The sequence below is a fragment of the Lithobates pipiens genome, unplaced genomic scaffold (assembly GCF_037356315.1).
Source record: "Lithobates pipiens isolate NorthernLeopardFrog02 unplaced genomic scaffold, aLitPip1_a1.2 Scaffold_30, whole genome shotgun sequence".
Lineage (NCBI taxonomy): Eukaryota > Metazoa > Chordata > Amphibia > Anura > Ranidae > Lithobates > Lithobates pipiens.
In genome coordinates, this window is record NW_027507791.1 from 6,255,664 (window position 1) to 6,277,134 (window position 21,471).

At 45.1% G+C, this 21,471-nt stretch overlaps 1 protein-coding gene across 2 annotated transcripts in view; it reads left to right on the plus strand.

The window, feature by feature from the left end:
* The window catches only part of STON2 (stonin 2), a 108,765-nt gene that overhangs the window by 29,191 nt on the left and 58,103 nt on the right, over positions 1-21,471 (plus strand). For both annotated transcript variants that reach the window (XM_077463571.1, XM_077463570.1), the window contains exons 2-3: positions 15,989-16,096; positions 17,122-17,319. In XM_077463571.1, the coding sequence (XP_077319697.1) occupies positions 16,030-16,096; positions 17,122-17,319 (265 nt within the window). In that variant the 5' untranslated portion in view covers positions 15,989-16,029. The remainder of the gene's footprint in view (positions 1-15,988; positions 16,097-17,121; positions 17,320-21,471) is intronic.

The window sequence follows — 21,471 nt, forward strand, 5'->3', positions numbered from 1 at the left end:
AAGTAGTGAGTGTACAGCTTGTATAACAGTGTAGATTTGCTGTCCCCTCAAAATAACTCAACACACAGCCATTAATGTCTAAAACGCTGGCAACAAAAGTGAGTACACCCCTAAGTGAAAATGTCCAAATTGGGCCCAAAGTGTCAATATTTTGTGTGGCCACCATTATTTCCCAGCACTGCCTTCACCCTCTTGGACATGGAGTTCACCAGAGCTTCACAGGTTGCCTCTGGAGTCCTCTTCCCCTCCTCCATGATGACATCACAGAGCTGGTGGATGTTAGAGACCTTGCGCTCCTCCACCTTCCATATGAGGATGTCCCACAAATGCTCAATAGGGTTTAGGTCTGGAGACATGCTTGGCCAGTCCATCACCTTTACCCTCAGCTTCTTTAGCAAGGCCGTAGTCGTCATGGATGTGTGTTTGGGGTCGTTATGTTGGAATACTGCCCTGCGGCCCAGTCTCCGAAGGGAGGGGATCATGCTCTGCTTCAGTATGTCACAGTACATGTTGCCACTCATGGTTCCCTCAATGATCTGTAGCTCCTCAATGCCGGTGTCTTGTCATATAAAGTCCCCCATCCGATAGTGTCCGCTGTGTACTGCGCATGCGCAGTACACAGCAACACAGATTCCGAAAATTCCCGAGGATGATCGGCGCATGCTCCGTGAGTCCAGGTTCTATCCCCACTATCCAAGTGGACATAGAGTAGGAATATAAAAGAGCCGAGCGCAGCGAGGCCGAGCCCGAAGCTCCATGTCCTTAGTCTGCTTGTCTTGTGGTCTTTCTTGTGCATCATCTTTAGAAGAGGCTTCATTCTGGGATGACAGCCATGCAGACCAATTTGATGCAGTGTGCGGTGTATGGTCTGAGCACTGACAGGCTGACCTCCCCACCCCTTCAAACTCTGCAGCAATACTGGCAGCACTCATTCGTCTATTTCCCAAAGACAACCTCTGGATATGACTCTGAGCATGTGCACTCAGCTTCTTTGGTCAACCATGGCGAGGCCTGTTCTAAGTGGAATCTGCCCTGTTAGACCACTTTATGGTCTTGGCCAACATGCTGCAGCTCAGTTTCAGGATCTTGGCAATCTTCTTATAGCCTAGGCCAGGGATCTGCAATTAGCGGACCTCCAGCTGTTGCAGAACTACAAATCCCATGAGGCATAGCAAGACTCTGACAGCCACAAGCATTACACCTAAAGGCAGAGGCATGATGGGATTTGTAGTTTTGCAACAGCTGGAGGTCCGCTAATTGCAGATCCCTGGCCTAGGCCATCTTTATGTAGAGCAACAATTATTTTTTTCAGATCCTCAGAAAGTTCTTTGCCATGAGGTGTCATTTTTAAACTTCCAGTGACCAGTATGAGAGAGTGAGAGCGATAACACCAAATTTAACACCCCTGCTCCCCATTCACACCTGAGACCTTGTAACGTTCGCTAACGAGTCACATGACACCGGGAGAGAAAATGGCTCATTGGGCCCAATTTGGACATTTTCACTTAGGGGTTTACTCACTTTTGTTGCCAGCGGTTTAGACATTAATGGCTGTGTGTTGAGTTATTATAAGCTGTACACTCACTACTTTACATTGTAGCAAAGTGTAATTTCTTCAGTGTTTTCCCATGAAAAGATAGAATAAAATATCTATAAAAATGTGAGGGGTGTACTGACTTTTGTGAGATATTGTGTGTGTGTATATATATATATTTCATTATGGGCACTACATGGATGCAAATATTTAATACATAGACCCATGGTGCACTTTGTGTATTTCTTCCAGATCTTGTTCAGTAGTCCAGTGTGAAGATTTTGTGCAGGAGCTTCCCATGATAAAGACCAGGGTGGTTAAAAATCAAAGATTTTTTTTTTTTTTCAAATAAAAAAAAAATCTGATTTTTTTTATTTTTAGCAAATTTATTTTAATAAAATGCTTTTGGAGTAAAAAGCTATCTAAAAATAGTTTTCTGTTTAGGATACATTAATAATTAAATTTTATCAGCATGAAATAGAGCTTACTTATGTAACATGAGGCTGTGTATTTGCAATATTTTTTCTTTTTGGTAAACTCATTCAACGAATCCAAGCTCTGCAAGCTGAGCTAACACGCACTGCATTGATGCATTCACACAATTTCACAGTAACCATGAAATAAAACAAAGTTCGGGAATATTCCTTTATCCCATTGTTTTGCAAATCTATGTACACTACAAACTGTATGATTGAATTGGTTCTGATATCGCTGTTTTACTAACCCGGCAGCTTTTTCGATGTAGGAAACTTTCCTTTTGTTTTTAAATATTAAAGCTTGTAACTACCAACAAGAATGAGTCCTTAAATTTAAAGAGCACCTGTGATTTCAGATCCATCATGGCAGCGCCTGTTAACGGACATCCACTCACCTGCTGCCGCCACGTCCCTCACCTTATTGTGTCACTGCCGCATCACCAGCCGCCCCATTAAAGTGAATGGGCCTGTCGGTGAGTCACCAGCGGATCAGAGGAGGAGCCGCTGGGGGACAAAGAAATGATGATTTAAATCAAGCCTTTTTACTAGTGATTTAAATTGACTTTAAATCAAATACACCCTGATGAAGAGTGCTCACTGCTGCTCTCTGTCCTTGTGCTGGGTGACTGGTCTGTTCACCGCCCCCTCCTGTAGTTTTCTACAAGCAGCCTGCAAAGAGTGGAGCCTGCTGGGCCCCTCCCACCGCTCTCTTCAGGCTATGTACAACACAGTTGATGATGTCACTACTAGTTTTACATAGTAATATCTGTGTTTGCAGAGGATTTTGGTGCACTCAAAGTAAATTTATATCCTTTGTGGCTATTGAGGATTATATTTAAATCATATTTTAAAGGCCTGGAGTTTACTTTTAAAGTAGAGATGCACGATTCTGGGAAAAATGAGAATCACATTTTTTTTTTTGCTTAGAATAAAGATTGCGGCGTGACATCATCTTTCACATTATACAAAAAAAAATTGGGCTAACTTTGCTGTTTATTTTTTATTCATTAAAGTGTATTTTTTTCCCCCCAAAAAATTGCATTTGAAAGACCGCTGCGCAAATACAGTGTGGCCTAGAATATTGCAATAACCGACATTTTATTCTCTAGGGTCTTTGCTAAATATATATATATATATATATATATATATAATGTTTGAGGATTCTAAGTAATTTTCTAGCAAAAAATACTGATTTTAACTTGAAACCAACAAGTGCCAGAAAAAGGTTTAGTCTTTAAGTGGTTAAACTTCCATCATTTACAGACCGAAGTTCATTCCTTTTATCTAAGAGCAAAACATTACAATGTTTAGAGTCAGCTCAGCAGGCTTAGGGCCGGTTCACACAGCGAGGCGATGCGAGGCGACACGGCTCGCCTCGCCTCGCTCCCGCAAGTCGCCCCAGTTCTGTACAATGGAACCGTTCTGAGAGGAGCGACTCGAGTCGCTCCGACTCAGAAAAAAGGTTCCTGTACTACTTCTGGGCGACTTCGGGGGCGACTTGCATTGACTTCTATACAGAAGTCCTCTGCAAGTCGCCGCTGAGGTCGCGGCGAGGCAAGTCGGAGACGCCTCGCCGCGCCTCGCTGTGTGAACCGGCCCTAAGGAATGTTGTGAAACTTGGAAGACTGCCTGTTTTTTTTTTTTTTTTTTTTTACAGCTGTTGGCTGGAGCAGAGAACTCTGCATAGAATCAGGAAAATGCTTTGTTAAGATTGCAAGGGGGAAAGAATCACGATCTCGATTCTTAATGATTAATCTTGCAGCTCCATTTTAAAGAGAAACAAAACTCTGAAAAATATGCACCTCCGCCTACACCCTCACTGGACGCTGCAATTTTTTGTCCTCGGGCTAATTCCGGGTGCTGAGTTTTCGGTCTTTTGATTGGCCAGCAGGGGATGATGTCATCCCATGCATGCGTACTGGAACCAGCCGGGATTGCGCACTGAGCTGTGCATGTGCAGCTTAGTGTAGAATCATTAGGAGACTATGAGCAGGCAGTCTCACAGTCCAGTAAAGAGCTGCTTGATCATAATTCCTAAATTGGTAGGTTTAGTTCTGCTTTTAATTCACATTGCAACTTTCGCTGCATATATAACAAGTATTTGCCCGCATGCTCCACCAGTTATGTCACAAATTATGCTGCTTGACCAACATCTGTGTTCACTTGTCCATTCCGAGTTCCAGCAGTCTTCCTTATAATATGGCCTATACTCATTGGCCGATGCTGACCATTTTTTCATATATTCACCCTACATTCACTCATTAATTTGCCCACCGCTCTTGCCCCCACTCAGGCACCTTCCACATTCAATGCAAGCTAATTGGGATTTTAAACTAAAGGCCTAATTTGCATACCCTTTTCCTTTTCACCCTTATTGTAGTCAGATTCACCTTTTATCCAATGGTATGCTGGGACTTGTAGTTCTCTCCCAGTGTGCAAGTGTTGACCTTCAACTATTTAAGGTTATTGAAGGCTCACTAGAAGCTGTACTTGAAGTTGATTGTGTGTGGGAAAATACCCCCCTCCACTACAAATTCAGGGATCTATTTATCACAAAATTCAACTAAGATTGAAATTAAAGTGTGAATCTTGGGTGAAAACATTGGCACAGAGATGCAGATTAGGTGTTTATTTCTGAATGTTCTGGGAAGTGCTGGGAGGAAATCTGTGATGTCATCTTAGTGTGTCAGTGGATGAAAGTCTGGGCCGGGTGTCTCAGGAGGGAGGGAGGGGGTGATGGAGTTGCCTGGCCGCACATGACCTCAGAGTGTTCAGCCTGAAAAGCGGAGAATTAAAGAAGCAAGATTGTGAGGAAGAGAAATCACCATCTCCTCATCCGTGAGCATGGAATTAGAACCATCTCCAGGGATCTGACCAGTGGAGGCTGGCGTTCAAAAGTTTTTTTTTGGGGGGGGGGGGGGCTAGGGGTGCAAAGAAAATGAAAAATTCTGGAAAAAGACTGAAACAAAAACATCAAATGCAGCCACTGTGCCATCAATTGCAGCCTCTGTGCCCATCAAATGTAGCCACTGTGCCCATGAAATTCAGCCTCTGTGCCCATGAAATGCAGCCTCTGTGCCCATCATATGCAGCCTCTGTGCCCAAGAAATGCAGCCTCTGTACCCATCCTATGCAGCCTCTGTGCCAATGAAATGCAGCCTCTGTGCCCATCATATGCAGCCTCTGTGCCCATCATATGCAGCGTCTGTGCCCATGAAATGCAGCCTCTGTACCCATCATATGCAGCCTCTGTGCCCATGAAATGCAGCCACTGTGCCCATAATATGCAGCCTCTGTGCTCATGAAATGCAGCCACTGTGCCCCATCAAATGCAGCCTCTGTGACCATCATATGCAGACACTGTGCCCCCCTGCCCGCCCGCCCACTGTCTGAACGGCACTTACCCCATCTTGGTGGTGGGTCAGGCAGCGGGTGATGGTGGCGAGCTGTGGGATGGGTAGGGCGGATCAGGCGATGGCTCCTGTGCCCTCCGTGGGTCTCTCCTTTGCTTCTGCTAGTTGACCAATGGGGTCGCCTGTGCCTTCAGCCAATTAGGTGACCGGTATTAGACCCATGCCTCCTGATTGGCGGAGAGGCGATTCAGTGTTAGAAAAGCAAATATTCATTTGCTTTTCTTACACACCTGGTTGGACTGCGAAAGCAATGCTCTGCGCTCCAAGTCCACCTTTTTTAAAGCCTATGGCAATAGCGGCATTTTGCCGGCGGCATTACAGCGCTGTCCCATTGATTTCAATAGGGAACAGCGGTGGAGGAGCGGTAAACACACCGCTCCAAAGAAGCTGCTGGCAGGACTTTTTTCTGACGTCCTGCCAGCGCACCGCTGTAGTGTGAAAGCCCTCGGAGCTTTCACACTACACACAATGGTGCAGCTTCTTTAGGGCGGATTGCAGGCGTTATTTCTAACGCTATAGCGCCTGCAAAACGCCCTGGTGTGAAAGGGGTGTTACAGGCGTTTTTAGTGAAGTTACATTTTTGACTATTTGAAAAAAATATATAATTATATATATATATATATATGCGCAGCAAAATGGACGTTTGTAAACATTGTAATCATTCAGAGGAGGTTGTAAAATGTCCTGTGTACATTAAGCCCTAGAGAGGAGACTGTGAGTCGGGCCCACCACCCACCACCGGGATGGGGTAAGGATTGGGGGGGGTCTGCTGGGGGTGTTAGTGCCACTCAGAAAGGGGGGGTGGGGGCAGTTGTGCTAGTGCCGCTCCTCCGGCCACCCGGAGGGGGGGGGGGTGTTTGCCACCCCCATCAATAAAAAAAAAACGCCAGCCGCCACTGGTATGGGGAGGAGTGTGGAGATACTTCTATCGCTTGATATATGAGTATATGGTAGGTTACATGGAAGTATGGAGAAGAGCATGGTACCACTTCTAGTGCTCAGTATATAGGAGTATAGAGAAGAGCATGGTACCACTTCTAGTGCTCAGTATTTGGGAGTATGGAGAAGAGCATGGTACCACTTCTAGTGCTCAGTATATGGGAGTATGGAGAAGAGCATGGTACCACTTCTAGTACTCAGTATATGGGAGTATGGAGAAGAGCATGGTACCACTTCTAGTGCTCAGTATTTGGGAGTATGGAGAAGAGCATGGTACCACTTCTAGTGCTCAGTATATGGGAGTATGGAGAAGAGCATGGTACCACTTCTAGTGCTCAGTATTTGGGAGTATGGAGAAGAGCATGGTACCACTTCTAGTGCTCAGTATATGGGAGTATGGAGAAGAGCATGGTACCACTTCTAGTACTCAGTATATGGGAGTATGGAGAAGAGCATGGTACCACTTCTAGTGCTCAGTATTTGGGAGTATGGAGAAGAGCATGGTACCACTTCTAGTGCTCAGTATATAGGAGTATGGAGAAGAGCATGGTACCACTTCTAGTGCTCAGTATATAGGAGTATGGAGAAGAGCATGGTACCACTTCTAGTGCTCAGTATATAGGAGTACAGCGAGGAGCATGGTACCACTTCTAGTGCTCAGTATATAGGAGTATGGAGAAGAGCATGGTACCACTTCTAGTGCTCAGTATATAGGAGTATGGAGAAGAGCATGGTACCACTTCTAGTGCTCAGTATTTGGGAGTATGGAGAAGAGCATGGTACCACTTCTAGTGTTCAGTATATAGGAGTATGGAGAAGAGCATGGTACCACTTCTAGTGCTCAGTATATAGGAGTATGGAGAAGAGCATGGTACCACTTCTAGTGCTCAGTATATAGGAGTACAGAGAGGAGCATGGTACCACTTCTAGTGCTCAGTATATAGGAGTACGGAGAGGAGCATGGTACCACTTCTAGTGCTCAGTATATAGGAGTACAGCGAGGAGCATGGTACCACTTCTAGTGCTTAGTATATAGGAGTATGGAGAAGAGCATGGTACCACTTCTAGTGCTCAGTATATAGGAGTACGGAGAGGAGCATGGTACTACTTCTAATGCTCAGTATATAGGAGTATGGAGAAGAGCATGGTACCACTTCTAGTGCTCAGTATTTGGGAGTATGGAGAAGAGTAGAGGAGAGAGGAGAAGAGAGGAGTGTGCTACTTCTTTTATTACCTGGTACACAGAAGTATGGAGAGGAGTGTGAAGCTACTTCTGTCACTCTGTATATAGGAGTAGACATGTGCACAACAAAAAAATTAGTTTAGTTTTGTTTCGTTTCTTTACGCTTCCGTTGATTCGTAACGATTCGTAATTTCGTAAGACGCAAGTTTTTATATTTGACTATTTGACTCAGACACAAAAGGGATAAGCTGATTGGCTAAAGATATTAAGTAAGATACATCACTCGCTAATACACTGCCCATTTGAAAGAACGATTCGAGAACATGAAATTGCGAACATAGATATTAACCACTTGCTTACCGGGCACTTAAACCCCCCTCCTGCCCAGACCAATTTTCAGTTTTCGGCGCTGACGCACTTTGAATGACAATTGCGCGGTCATACAACACTGTACCCAAATGAGATTGTTAGCATTTTTTTCCCCACAAATAGAGCTTTCTTTTGGTGGTATTTAATCACAGCTGGGGTTTTTATCTTTTGCTAAACAAACAAAAAAAAATGGAAAATTTTGAAAAAAAAATAAAAAATCATGTTTAATAGTTTGTTATAAAATTTTGCAAACAGGTCATTTTTCTTCTTCATTGATATGTGCTGATGAGGCGGTACTGGTGGGCACTGATAGGCTGCACTGATGGGCACTAATAGGCAGAGTTAAGGTGGCACTGATAGGCACAGATAAGGTGGCACTGATGGGGACAGATAAGTCAGTACTGATGGGCACAGATAAGGTGGCACTGATGGCCACCGATAAGATGGCACTGATGGGCCCTGATGGGTGGCACGGATGGGTGGTACGGATAGGCACTGATAGGTACCACTGATGGGCACTGATAGATGGCACTGATAGGTGGCACTGATGGGCACTGGTAGGTGACACTGATGGGCACTGATAGATGCCACTGATGCACTGTCCAGGCACTGATTGTGGGCACTGATAGGTGGTACATGTGGGTCACTGACAGATGGCACTGTGGGCACTGACAGGTGGTACTGTGGGCACTGACAGGTGATGCTGGTGGGCACTGACAGGTGGCGCTGGTGGGCACTGATAGGCGGCACTTGTATGGGGCACAGGTGTGCACTGAGGAGCTGGGGCACATCACAGTGATCGGGACTAATGTCCCGCTCACTGCCGCCGGTGATCGGCTTTTTTTTTTCCTCCTCACGCTGTCAGTGAATGTACGAATACTAACAAATTTGGATGAAAATCTATTTGTTACGAACCGAAACGCACATGTCTATATAGGAGTATGGAGAGAAGCATGGCACCACTTCTAGTGTTCAGTATATAGTACGGAGAGGAGCACTGTACTACTTCTATTCCTCGGTACACAGGAATACGGAGAAGAGTGTGAGGCTACTTCTGTTGTTCAGTATATAGGATATCAGTTTTTTCATCTAAGCTTAGTTCTTCCCTTCATCTGACCTGGTATATGGGCTTTTCACACTCCATCAATAAAATACTATACATTTAATATATATTACTGATCTCAATTCACAGATGTTTTGGCTCACCATCACCCACAATAGCACATTTACCCTGGTGAATCCACAGTGCTCCCTGCTTGTCCGCGTGTCTCTACTGCAGCTCCCATGCCAGACCTGATTAACGGCTCTGATCCTCTGTTCACATCTATGCAGCTGACGTGAGCACCTATAGAGATGTCCATCCTGTCCCTTACACATTATTTATTCCCATTACTCAGTTACAATATTATACCATATGGATATGTTTCTTTATAGATCACCAATGCATTCGCCCCTGAAGAGTTGGTATACCCCAACGAAACGCGTCGGGCTTACATAGACGCATGAGGTCCATACAGATGATTTTATGTCTCTTATTTTGTTTTACTCTAGACTTTGCAACATCATTCAACATCGTGGCCTATGTAGTGCAGGACTTGTTTTTACTTTATGATATGCCTATTACCATGGTGCCAATATTTATATGCAGTTTTCAGCATACCCTGGGTGTATGCGATTCTGTAAATGCATTTTTGTGGTATTCAATATGTTATACATGTTTTCACATGGTATAATAAAATGTTCTTTGCCAAGACTGCTTTTGGCTTACATCTCTCACTCAAATTCCCCCTTAAAACCCATAAAAGCAACACTGTGTTTTATATCCTACTTGTTTACTTTATACAGTCATTGGCCTCATTTAAAGTCCTGCTGACCACTTTCCCTTTTCTTTGTCTAAAATTTGGGATGGAGGCCAATTACTTTTGGTGCCTTAGACCACATCATTCTTCATCAGTATATAGGATTGTGGAGCATAGTACTTCTAGTGCTCTGTGTACTGGAGTACAGAGGGATGCATGGTACAACCACAATCACTCTGTATTTAGAAGTAGAGAAGAGCACTGTACTATCTCCTCTCCTGGTATGTTGCGTACAGAGAGGAGGGAGGTCCTTTTTCCTATTACCTGGTATATGGGAGTATATAGAAGAGCATGGTACTACTTCTAGTGCTCAGTATATAGGAATATGAAGTGGAGTGCGGTACTACTTCTACTGATTGGTATATAGGAGTACGGAGAGGAGTGTGGTACTGCTTCTGTTATTTGGTATATATTATTATGGCGAAGAGCATGGTAGTACTTCTAGTGCTCAGTGTATAGGAGTATGGAGAGGAGTGTGGCACTACATTTAGCACTTGGTATATTGGAGTACAAAGAAATGCACAGTACTACTTCTATCGCTCAGTATACTGTACAGGAGTATGGAGAGGAGTGCGGCACTGCTTCTATCACTCTGTATACAAGAGTATGGAGAGGAGTGTGGCACTACTAGACATGTGCATTCGTTTTCGTCCGAATGCATTTTCGTCCGAATTTTAGCTATTTTCGTTTTCGTTTTGACAAACGATAACGAAAGCACAAAATCCGAAAAACGAAAGATCCGACATAAATAAATGCTTTATTTTCGTTTTCATTGTTACAACAGTTCGATATAGAATAGGAGATTCGACATGACTCTGACAATAACAATCTGTGTCTATAGAACCTGTGGTCGAATGTGCCTAACCTTACCTCTATTAGTCCAAGATTATATAGAGAAAATATTCGACAGAGAAAAAAGATTTGATACAAAAGTACCCCTACCATTTCACAAAGAAAGTGTAAAAAATAGTTAAATAAGACAAACACACTTTTGAAAAATATCTTTATTAAAAATAAAAAAAATAAAAAAAAGATTCCAGCGGTGGTAATACACTCTTGCTATCCAGCGACGGACGGTCATCTCTCCAGCGATGGCTCATCTCATCCAGCGCAGCGAATACATCCTTCTTCTGTCTCCGCAGAGGAGACACTGCAAGGATTCCGGCGGCCTGACGTTTCTTATATACGGAGGGCGGGGCCACCCGTCACCTGACCCCGCCCCCCTCTGACGCAAGGGGAAACCCGGGGTTCCCCGTGACGTCTGGGTGACCCCGCCCCCTCTGATGTAACGGAAACCTGCCTGTGTTACATCAGAGGGGTGTGGGGTCACCCAGACGTCACAGGGAACCCCGGGTTTCCCCTTGCTTCAGAGGGGGCGGGGTCAGGTGACGGGTGGCCCCGCCCTCCGTATATAAGAAACGTCAGGCCGCCGGAATCCTTGCAGTGTCTCCTCTGCGGAGACAGAAGAAGGATGTATTTGCTGCGCTGGATGAGATGAGCCATCGCTGGAGAGATGACCGTCCGTCGCTGGATAGCAAGAGTGTATTACCACCGCTGGAATCTTTTTTTTATTTTTAATAAAGATATTTTTCAAAAGTGTGTTTGTCTTATTTAACTATTTTTTACACTTTCTTTGTGAAATGGTAGGGGTACTTTTGTACCCCCTTACCATTTCAAACAGGGGGGGGGCGGGATCTGGGGGTCCCCTTGTTAAAGGGGGCTTCCAGATTCTGATAAGCCCCCCGCCCGCAGACCTCCACAACCACCGGCCATGGTTTTGGGGATGAGGCCCTTGTCCTCATCAACATGGGGACAAGGTGCTTTGAGGGGTCACAGACCCCCAAAGCTTCCTTCCAATGTTGAGGGCATGTGGCCTGGTACGGTTCAGGAGGGAGGGGGGGCCGCTCTCTCGTCCCCCCCTCTTTTCCTGCGGCCTGCCAGGTTGCATGCTCGGATAAAGGGTCTGGTATGGATTTTAGGGGGACCCCCACGTAAATTTTTTTTAAAATTTGACGCGGGGTTCCCCTTAATATCCATACCAGACCTGAAGGGTCTGGTTATGGATATTTAGGGGGAACCCCACGTCAAATTTTTTCTTAAATTTGAGGCAGGGTTCCCCTTAATATCCATACCAGACCTGAAGGGCCTGGTAATTGAATTTGGGGGACCCCCACGCTTTTTTATTTATTTTTATTTTTTTATCAATGACTTTCAATGAGTGTTCTCTGTATTACGGAGCCGACAATTCATAATAGCTGCGAGTGATTTTAAAGGACTTTTTTTCCTGCATAAATGACACTTTGTGCAGGGACAGTTCTAAGCACCAGAAACATGAGCCCCTTCACAGGCATACTATAGACAACCCCCCCCCCCTACGAAATTTAAAGGAATATTACACTTTTATTGTTTCACTTTAATCATTATTAAAATCACTGCTCCTAAAAAAACGGCCGTTTTTAAAACTTTTTTTTGCATTGATACCTGGGGCAGGACCCGGGTCCCCAAACACTTTTTAGGACAGTAACTTGCAAATTAGTCTTTAAAATTAGCACTTTAGATTTTGAATGTTGGAGTCCCATAGACTTTAACAGGGGTTCTAAAGTATGCTATATACTAGCTCCGTCGAATCTTCTTTATACATTCGACAGACACCATAAGCCTTAAAGACAGATTCGACCGTAATTCATGTGGATTTTCGGACTAATGCAATTTTTGAACGAAAAACGAAATAAATAAAAACGAATTTCGGGAGTAACTAAATAAATAAGTTTTCGGACGAAAACGAAATTCCGAAACAAAATATTTTACTCTGCACATGTCTAGGCACTACATTTGCACTTGGTATATTGGAGTACAAAGAAATGCACAGCACTACTTCAGTCGCTCAGTATACTGTACAGTATGGAGAGGAGTGCGGCACTGCTTCTATCACTCTGCATAAAAGACTATGGAGAGGAGTGCTGATCTCCGAAACCACATGCAGAATAGTTTGTTGTCGATGCTCATCTCCAATGCCGCATCTCCATGACTATAATTTGTTAGTCACTAATGTGAAGTCCATCTAAATCTGCTAGTCTATCCAACACCACCCTCTCCACTGATTATCAATGCCGCTGTCCAAGGTTAGCTCCATTGCTCCTCCATAGATACAGCGGAGGAGTAATTGTAGCCACCCTAATGCCCCGTACACCCGGTCGGACATTCCGACAACAAAATCCATCAGATTTTTTCAGACGGATTTTGTGCCAAACTTGTCTTGCATACACACAGTCGGACAAAGTTATCAGAAAATCTGATCATTCTTAACGAGGTGACGTAGAACACGTATGTCGGGACTATAAACGGGCCAGTAGCCAATAGCTGTGGTCTCTTCATTTATTCTGAGCATGTGTGGCACTTTGTCCATTGGAATTGTCTACACACGATCGGAATTTAAACAGTCGGATTTTAGATCCTGCTCTCAAACTTTGTTTGTCGGAAATTTTGACGGAAAAAGTCAGATGGAGCCCACACACGATCGAATTTTCCGACAACGCGATCTGATCGCACATTTTCCATCGGAAATTCCGACCGTGTGTACAGGGCATAATAGAGGAGGTGTGTTACTAGCCAATCACCAGGTGAAAATAAAAGAACCAAAGTCTGAAGAAAAGAAAACAAATGCAGCCACCACATCCAATGATTGGTAAGATCCAAAATATATTACATTTTAGTCTTTAGGGTTTAATACCACTTTAAAGCACGCTAGATGCCAGGAGAAAATCTGAAGAGTAGCAACTCATTGCAGACAACCTGAATCCTTCTTGTGTTGCGTTTCTATTTGGTTTTCCGCAGTCTTCTCCTTGCACTGTTGTATTCTCCACAGGCGTAGCCTGGATCACCGGCGGGCGGTCGGCGTGAGTCAGACCAGCATTGACACGAGTGAATATTTACAGTATATATAATGTACTCAGACCTGTGCGCACCAAGGGCAGAACGTAACATACTATATAAGTCAGGAGATTCCTCGCTCTGCAGTAAATATTTATTCTCTCGCCTTCCGTGCGCTCAGCAGTGTTGGCATTTACAGTCAATATCTGCTGTGTCAATATAAGGAGGCCGAGCGCAGAGCTGAGGCCTATCTGGCATTACCCTGGTGTCTCTGTCTCCACCTCCGCATGCATTAATTGAAGTGCTAGCAGGAAAGGTTAGACGCTTCCTGCGGCAGTGCTGGTGGTGGTGTGGAGGTATGGTGTCCATACCTGGGGGGGGCGTCTGCCCAAATCAATATAAAACTTAGAGAGGAGCCGAGAGACGCTCTTTACTGAATATGTGCCCTGTGACACCTTCGCCGGGCAATCCCACCACTCTGCCACATGGTACCAGCAGGGCTGGTGCAAGGATTTTTGACACCCTAGGCGAAACCTCATTTTGCCGCTCCCCCCCCCCCCGCTCCACTCCTGGCTACACCTCCTTTGCCCTGCCCATGTATACTCCACCTTTTTAATGAAGTGCCCATCAAATGCAGCCCACCAGCGCCCTTCAATGGCAGCCCACCAGCGCTCATCAATGCAGTCTCACCAGCGCCCATCAATGCAGCCACACCAGTGCCCATCAAAAGCAGCTTCACCAGCGCCCATCAAAAGCAGCTTCACCAGCGCCCATCAAAAGCAGCTTCACCAGCGCCCATCAAAAGCAGCTTCACCAGCGCCCATCAAAAGTAGCATCACCATCTCCCATTAAAAGCAGCCTCACCAGCGCCCACCAATGCAGCCTCACCAGCGCCCATCAATGCAGCCTCTCCAGCGTCCATCAATAATGCAGTCTACCAGTGCCCATCAATGAATGTTTGCTTGCTTCAATTCATTCAGGAGACAGGACACAGACACAGTCCACCGCTGCACCTCTGACACTATGTGCGAATGGAGTGGCGGATGCCTGCTGATGCTGAGACTTATTTGCTTGCTGCAGAGAGAAGAGAGTAGGAACACCAGTGGCTGGGCGCCCTAGGCAGCAGTGTGCCCAAGACGGCTGCCTAGTTTGCCTAGTGGTAGCACAGGCCCTGGGTACCAGAGCTCAATACAGGGCAGATGTGCCAACCTGACACACTACAGTACTTCTAACATCACACAGTTATATACTATATTACCAAAAGTATTGGGACGCCTGCCTTTACACCAGTAGCAGCCGGTGCTCCACTTTTTGGGGGGGCTGGCAAGCAAACCAAATGCGCCCCCCTGCTCACCAGCCCCACACTGCCCCCTAGGTTGTGGGCAGCTATTGCCATGTAAAATCACATAATCATTTCCACATTATATTTCGATTATTTATAGCCATCTCCTAACAATCTGAATGATCTTGAAGTTTTTAAACTTACTTTATGAGGTTCCCCACACATTTACTTTCTGGAATTCTGCGACACATAGTCACTATGGAGGAGTTACAGCAGGCAGAGTCAGTACAGGAATCACTGCTTGCAGGCAGCAAGGTACCTTGGGACATGTAGTCCTTTCAAATTCAGAAGGAGCTGCAAAGAATGCAGGGAGTCCAGGAACATGTGGAAAGAGACTGGCCAGCAATCAGGCAGAACTCACAGTATGAAAGGAGGGTTTTCATGTAAACTTATATTGGATTGACAAATATAACTACTGCCTGTATTACATTGCTGTGTATGCTGTAACCATAGATCTCCTTTATGTGGTTTCCCCCAGCAGTTACGCTCACTCTGCTCCCCTATCCCAGCAGTGACTGAGCAGCCCAGCTCACACTGTACACTCCTAACAGCAGCTAAGCTCCCCCTTTCTCAGAATCTTGGCTCGCCATGCTCCTATTCTTCCAGCAATTAATCAGAAACTCAGGTTCCCCCATCCCAGCAGTGATTCAGTTCAACTCACTCTGCTTTGGCCTCCCAAAAGAGACTCTGATTTCCTTTTTCCCTCTACCTAATGTCACCATATTCCCCTGCAACAGCAATGATTCAGAAGCTCAGCCACTCCCCCTCCCAGCAGTGACTCAGCAGATCAAATCACCCTACAACAGTACTAACTTACCCTTGTACTACCCTGTCATGGTGTCCACCTACCTGTGTTATCCAACGAAGCCAAACTTTTGCAACACCAGTGTCCTGCTTGTACATTGGCAGCCGGGCAATAGAGAGACTCCCAGTTTGTTATATTATTACTGTTGTTATTCATATATTTGCTACATCTGACAAATCTGTCCTTATTTTCCTCCAGCTTTCTCCCTCTCACCATGACTGAGGCCACAAGATGACACAATGACTGAAATTGTTGCCACTCAGAAGTCACAGTGGGTGTCCTTTAATGATGACACCAAATTACAAGGTAAGGAGATTCCAGCAGTTCATATCACCATAATGTTCACTGAAATGGTGATCACAAAGCTTTGTTAGAAAACAAAGCCATGTGAGTTTATTTTTAAGCAAACCTTGTCTAAGCAGTCCCAATGGGACAATTGAAGGCAAATTTTGACAAGATCTTGGAGAACCTGGACATTGAACCTGGACATTGTAAATTAGCTGCTTAGCCCTTGCACACACGGTCGGACATTCCGACAACCAAATCCGTTGGATTTTATCTGAAACTGTTGCATACACACAGTCGGACAAAGTTGTCAGAAAATCCGATCGTACTTAACGTGATGGCGTTATTTCGTTACGATGGGACTACGTTCAGGCTAGTAGCCAATAGCTTTGGTCTAGGAATTTGATCTGAGCATGCGTGGCACTTTGTCCGATCGGAATTCTCTACACACAATCGGACAAAGTCCGATCGGATCATGTTGTCGGAAAATTTTATAGGCCAGCTGGAAAACTTGGTCCGTCGGATACTCAGACGGAAACAGTCCGATGGAGCCCACACACTGTCGGATTATCCGACAACACGGTCCTATCGGACATTGTCCATCGGAATGTCTGACCGTGTGTACAAGGGCTTAGTCAAGTGTAGGGAAATCATCTGGCCGCTCTCTAATAAGCATCTTTGAGGACTCCGGTTACAGAGGACCTACAGTCTGTAAGTAAGCAATGTACAATCTTCTGAGGGGCCCAATAGCTAAATTGTAAGAAATTGTGCAAGAGCGTTAGAATTTGTACAGACATACAAAATATAAATCAGATCCTGTCACTTCCTGGGGATGAACAGCACGGGTAGTTTATGGCCATTGGGTAATCTACCCAGTCCAGGCATATCTTCTGTGGACCCATAAGAGGATCTTCCCCTGAGGTTTGGTATGAGCTCCAGCCAGGATGAAAGGGCTCAGACATATTAGTTTAGTGTTCCAGTGTCTTGTTCTTCACACTCTTCATTAAATGTGGACCTGTGAGATTAAGTTTTGTCTGTTTTTTTAGATGACGATAAGGAACACCAACCAAGCCGCCAGTCAACAGAGCAAGAGAAAGTTGCAGAGATACAGGGTGGAGCTTCCGCGGGGGCTGGTTACTCCCACCTTGACCAATCTGATGGAGCAAATGGAGCACCAAAGCCTGTGAGGACTGATGTCTCATCTTGGGTTCACTTTGAGGAAACTCACCCTTCCCCGGTGACAAGTAAGGAAAGTAATAAGTCCAGCTATGTGTTGGTATTTCCAGGAGATCTTTGGGTGTGATGAAGTTTCTTATAAAGAATTTACTTTATTTTGATACAGAATTAAGATCAGAGGGCCTTATGAGATGGAATCCAGCCAACAGAGAGGATTGTTGTTCTACAAGGACTCCTATCCCAAAGGGGCTAAATGGCCCCCTAATCTAGGTGGCCCACCACTATCATGGCTGTTTCTATCCTGGGTGATTGAAGTGCTGGGTTCTGGAGGTCAGAAAAAGGCATTTTTTTTAATATATTGGAGGTCCAGAGATTTGTAACAACCAGATTTACCTGGCCATTGACATCTGATTGTTGACTAGTGGTGGATTATTGTACACACTGGACTAACAATGTTTGAACTAAGTCCATGCTGTTCCTGACCTCAGCACTGTACAGAAAGAGAGATAAAGGCCTCCTTCACCCTTCTCCTGATTTACCATAGAGAAACAGACTTCAGGTTCCAGTTCTGCTCAGCATGCCTGATAGTTACAGCCTCCTGCTAAAGTGTACTCTTGCCCTTACACTGTCAAGCCTAGCTGTTGTGAATAACCGAAGTACATGCTCCTAAATCGTTAATTCTCTATGGCCAACCTGAACCATGTTTGAGGACAGGAGAACATTCTACAAAATACTCTCGAGCTCTGGGCATGCCAGCAGAATCTGAAACCCAGAATCTGTATTTTAGTTATAAGTAGACTCAGATTTGTTCTGCTGGCTTTCATCCAGAATCAAAGTACCAGCTTTCAAGGTAGACTTTTAAGGCGTTAGCAGCCTGGAAGTACCATATCTTTCTAGTCAATATAGTGTGATTTGCAGGCTGTAAACAGTATATTTCCAATTCACACTATTTATATCAGGGGTCTCCAAACTTTCTAAACAAGGGGCCAGTTTATTGGCCCTCAGACTTTGAGGGGGCCAGACGGTGGCCATTGGTCCCAACATCCGTGGGGAAAAATAATGCCCCATCCTTGGTGTCAGTGGGAAGAATTTTGCCCCATAGTTGCTGTCATTGGGAGGAATTTTGCCCCATCATTTCAGTCATTGGGCCCAATTGTTGGTGTGATTGGGAGGAATTGTGTCCCTTCTTTGGTGTTAGTGGGAGGAATTGTACCCTATCGTTATTGTCAGTGGGAGGAATTGTGTCCCATCGTTGGTGTCAGTGAGAGGAATTGTGCCCTATCGTTGTTGTCATTGGAAGGAATTGTGCCTCATCGTTGGTGTCAGTGGGAGGAATTATGCCCCATCGTTGGTGTAACTGGGAGGATTTGTGTTCCTTCGTTGGTGTCAGTGGGAGGAATTTTACCCCATCATTTGAGTCAGTGGGAGGAATTGTGCCCCATTGTTGATGTCAGTGGGAGGAATTGTGCCCCATCGTTGTTGTCACTGGAAGGAATTGTGCCTCATCATTGGTGTCAGTGGGAGGAATTATGCCATATTGCTGTTGTCACTGGAAGGAATTGTGCCTCATTGTTGGTGTCAGTGGAAGGAATTGTGCCCTATCGTTATTGTCACTGAAAGGAATTGTGCCTCATCGTTGGTGTCAGTGGGAGGAATTGTGCCTCATCGTTGGTGTAACCGGGAGGATTTGTGTTCCTTTGATGTTGTCAGTGAGAGGAATTTTACCACATCATTGGTGTCAGTGGGAGGAATTGTGCCCCATTGTTGGTGTCATTGGAAGGAATTATGCCCCATCTTTGGTGTCAGTGGGAGGAATTGTGCCCTATCATTGGTGTAACTGGGAGGATTTGTGTTCCTTCGTTGGTGTCAGTGGGAGGAATTTTACCCCATCATTTGTGTCAGTGGGAGGAATTGTGCACCATCGTTGGTGTCATTGGAAGGAATTGTGCCCCATTGTTGATGTCATTGGGAGAAATTGTGCCCCATCGTTGGTGTCATTTGGAGGAATTGTGCTCCATCATTGGTGTCATTGGGAGGAATTGTGTTCCTTCTTTGGTGTCTTTGGGAGGAATTGTGCCCCATCGTTGGTGTCAGTGGGAATAATTGTGTCCCATTGTTGGTGTCAGTGAGAGGAACTGTGCCCTATTGCTGTTGTCATTGGGAGGAATTGTGCCCCATCATTGGTGTCAGTGGGAGGAATTTTACCCCATCGTTGATGTCAGTGAGGAATTGTGCCCCATTGTTGGTGTCATTGGAAGGAATTATGTCCCATCGTTGATGTCATTGGGTGAAATTGTACCCCATCATTGGTGTCTTTGGGAGGAATTGTGCCCTATCTTTGGTGTCACTGGGAGGAATTGTGCCCCATCGTTGGTGTTAATGAGAAGAATTGTACCCCATCATCATTAGTAACAGTGTGAGAAATTGTGCCCCATCATTGGTGTCAGTGGAAGGAATAGTGCCCCATCACTGGTGTCAGTGGGAGGAATTGTGCCCATCATTGGTGTCATTGAAAGGAATTGTGCCCATTGTTGGTGTCATTGGGAGGAATTGTGCCCCATCGTTGGTGTCAGTGGGATGAATTGTGCCCCATCGTTGGTGTCAGTGTGAGGAATTGTGCCCCATCTATGGTGTCAGTGGGAGGAATTGGGCCCAAGGGCTGGATAAAAGCAAGCAAAGGTCTGCAGTTTAGAGATCACAGATTTATATGAAAAACATCCGACCTGGAGAGAAAATAGCCTAGTAAGTTTTGATTTTGCCGGCATTCACACAGAACAAGCGTACATACTGTACATGCAATTGCCTAAGATGAATAGCTTTGCAGATTTTTTATAAATGCACCCCCTTTATTGTTGGCCAACGCAGATCAAAGACACAGCAAATACAATTGTTGTCTGTAAGACCAACTGACACCAAAGCATGGTGTTGGAGAAATGGAAGCATGCTGCATTTTTTAGCAGCACACAGATGCTCCACAATCCACGTAAAGGTGTTGCAAAGGTGTTAAAACAAGAAGGGAAAATAATGATCAGTGCAAAGGGATTAACAATGCACACGTGTTGCGCTCACAATAATGCGTGTTGCGCGGTGCCCATACGCCCCTATGTAACGTGTTCTGGAAATGCCCCAACTCCAGACTGAGCAAAAAAGAGGTAAAATACTGAGTTTTCCTTTGGAAAGATTATTGCGTGTTTTTTGTTTGTTTTTTTGCAATCTCATTATCATGGCCGCCCGCGCCATCCAAGACACCATCAGGAAATTGCACTGTAGATAAAAATGCCGCTGTAGTTATAGGGCCGCGTGTGCCGATGGCGGCACAGATAGAAACATATAAATATCCTGTGCAGCCTGTCATAACCTTCTGCTAAATGAACTCGTCGCCTGGAACTTCATAAATCCACGCCGCGTCTCGCTCAGACCCCCTCCCTCATTGGTCACAAAGTATTAATACCGTTTCTGCCGGGGAGATGAAATGGGAACTCCAGGCAAACAGCTGAATACACCTTTCATGTACGGGTTCTGCTTTCTGTGCAGAAGATTTGTATTCCTGGTCAGCCAGTCCTGAGATTTACTCCCTTAAAGTGTTACTAAACCCACAACAGTAAAATCAGTCTGTATATGCAGTAAAGCATGCTTGTTATACTCACTGTGGAACCTAAGGGGTTAATCTTCTGCATTGTGTAAAAAACGGCTCTCTGATCCTGTCTGCTCTGATCCTCCCCCTTTTTTTAATGTCCCTAATCTATCTCCCGAAAGAACAGAGTCTTGGAGGCACTCTGCACATGCTTAGTTTAGTGTGCACTGCTAGAGAGTTTTTTTCTATTCTTGGGAGAGTTCATGTGATCAGCACAGGGGCCAATCAGCACTGTCCAGACAGAGGGTCAGGGGTCATGCAGCATCATAGGACAGTCAGAGGAGAATGAAAACTCCTCCTACAAGCTTTAAGCAGACACTGATAGTCACAAGACTGCTATATACTGCTGATGAGAAAAGCTATCTAGCCATTTATATTCACTAAAATAATTGCATTTCCATGTTCTGTGTACTGTGGGAGACCAGATATAGAGAATGCAGACTTCTGGGTTTAGTAACACTTTAAAGTCAGCCTGGTGACCTGACTTTTCTCTCTATACTGCAGTTATGAAACATATTAGGTCACTTCCACACCACCCAGCCTGTTATTGGATAGTGGAGGAACAGCAGCATACTGATTGGGGATC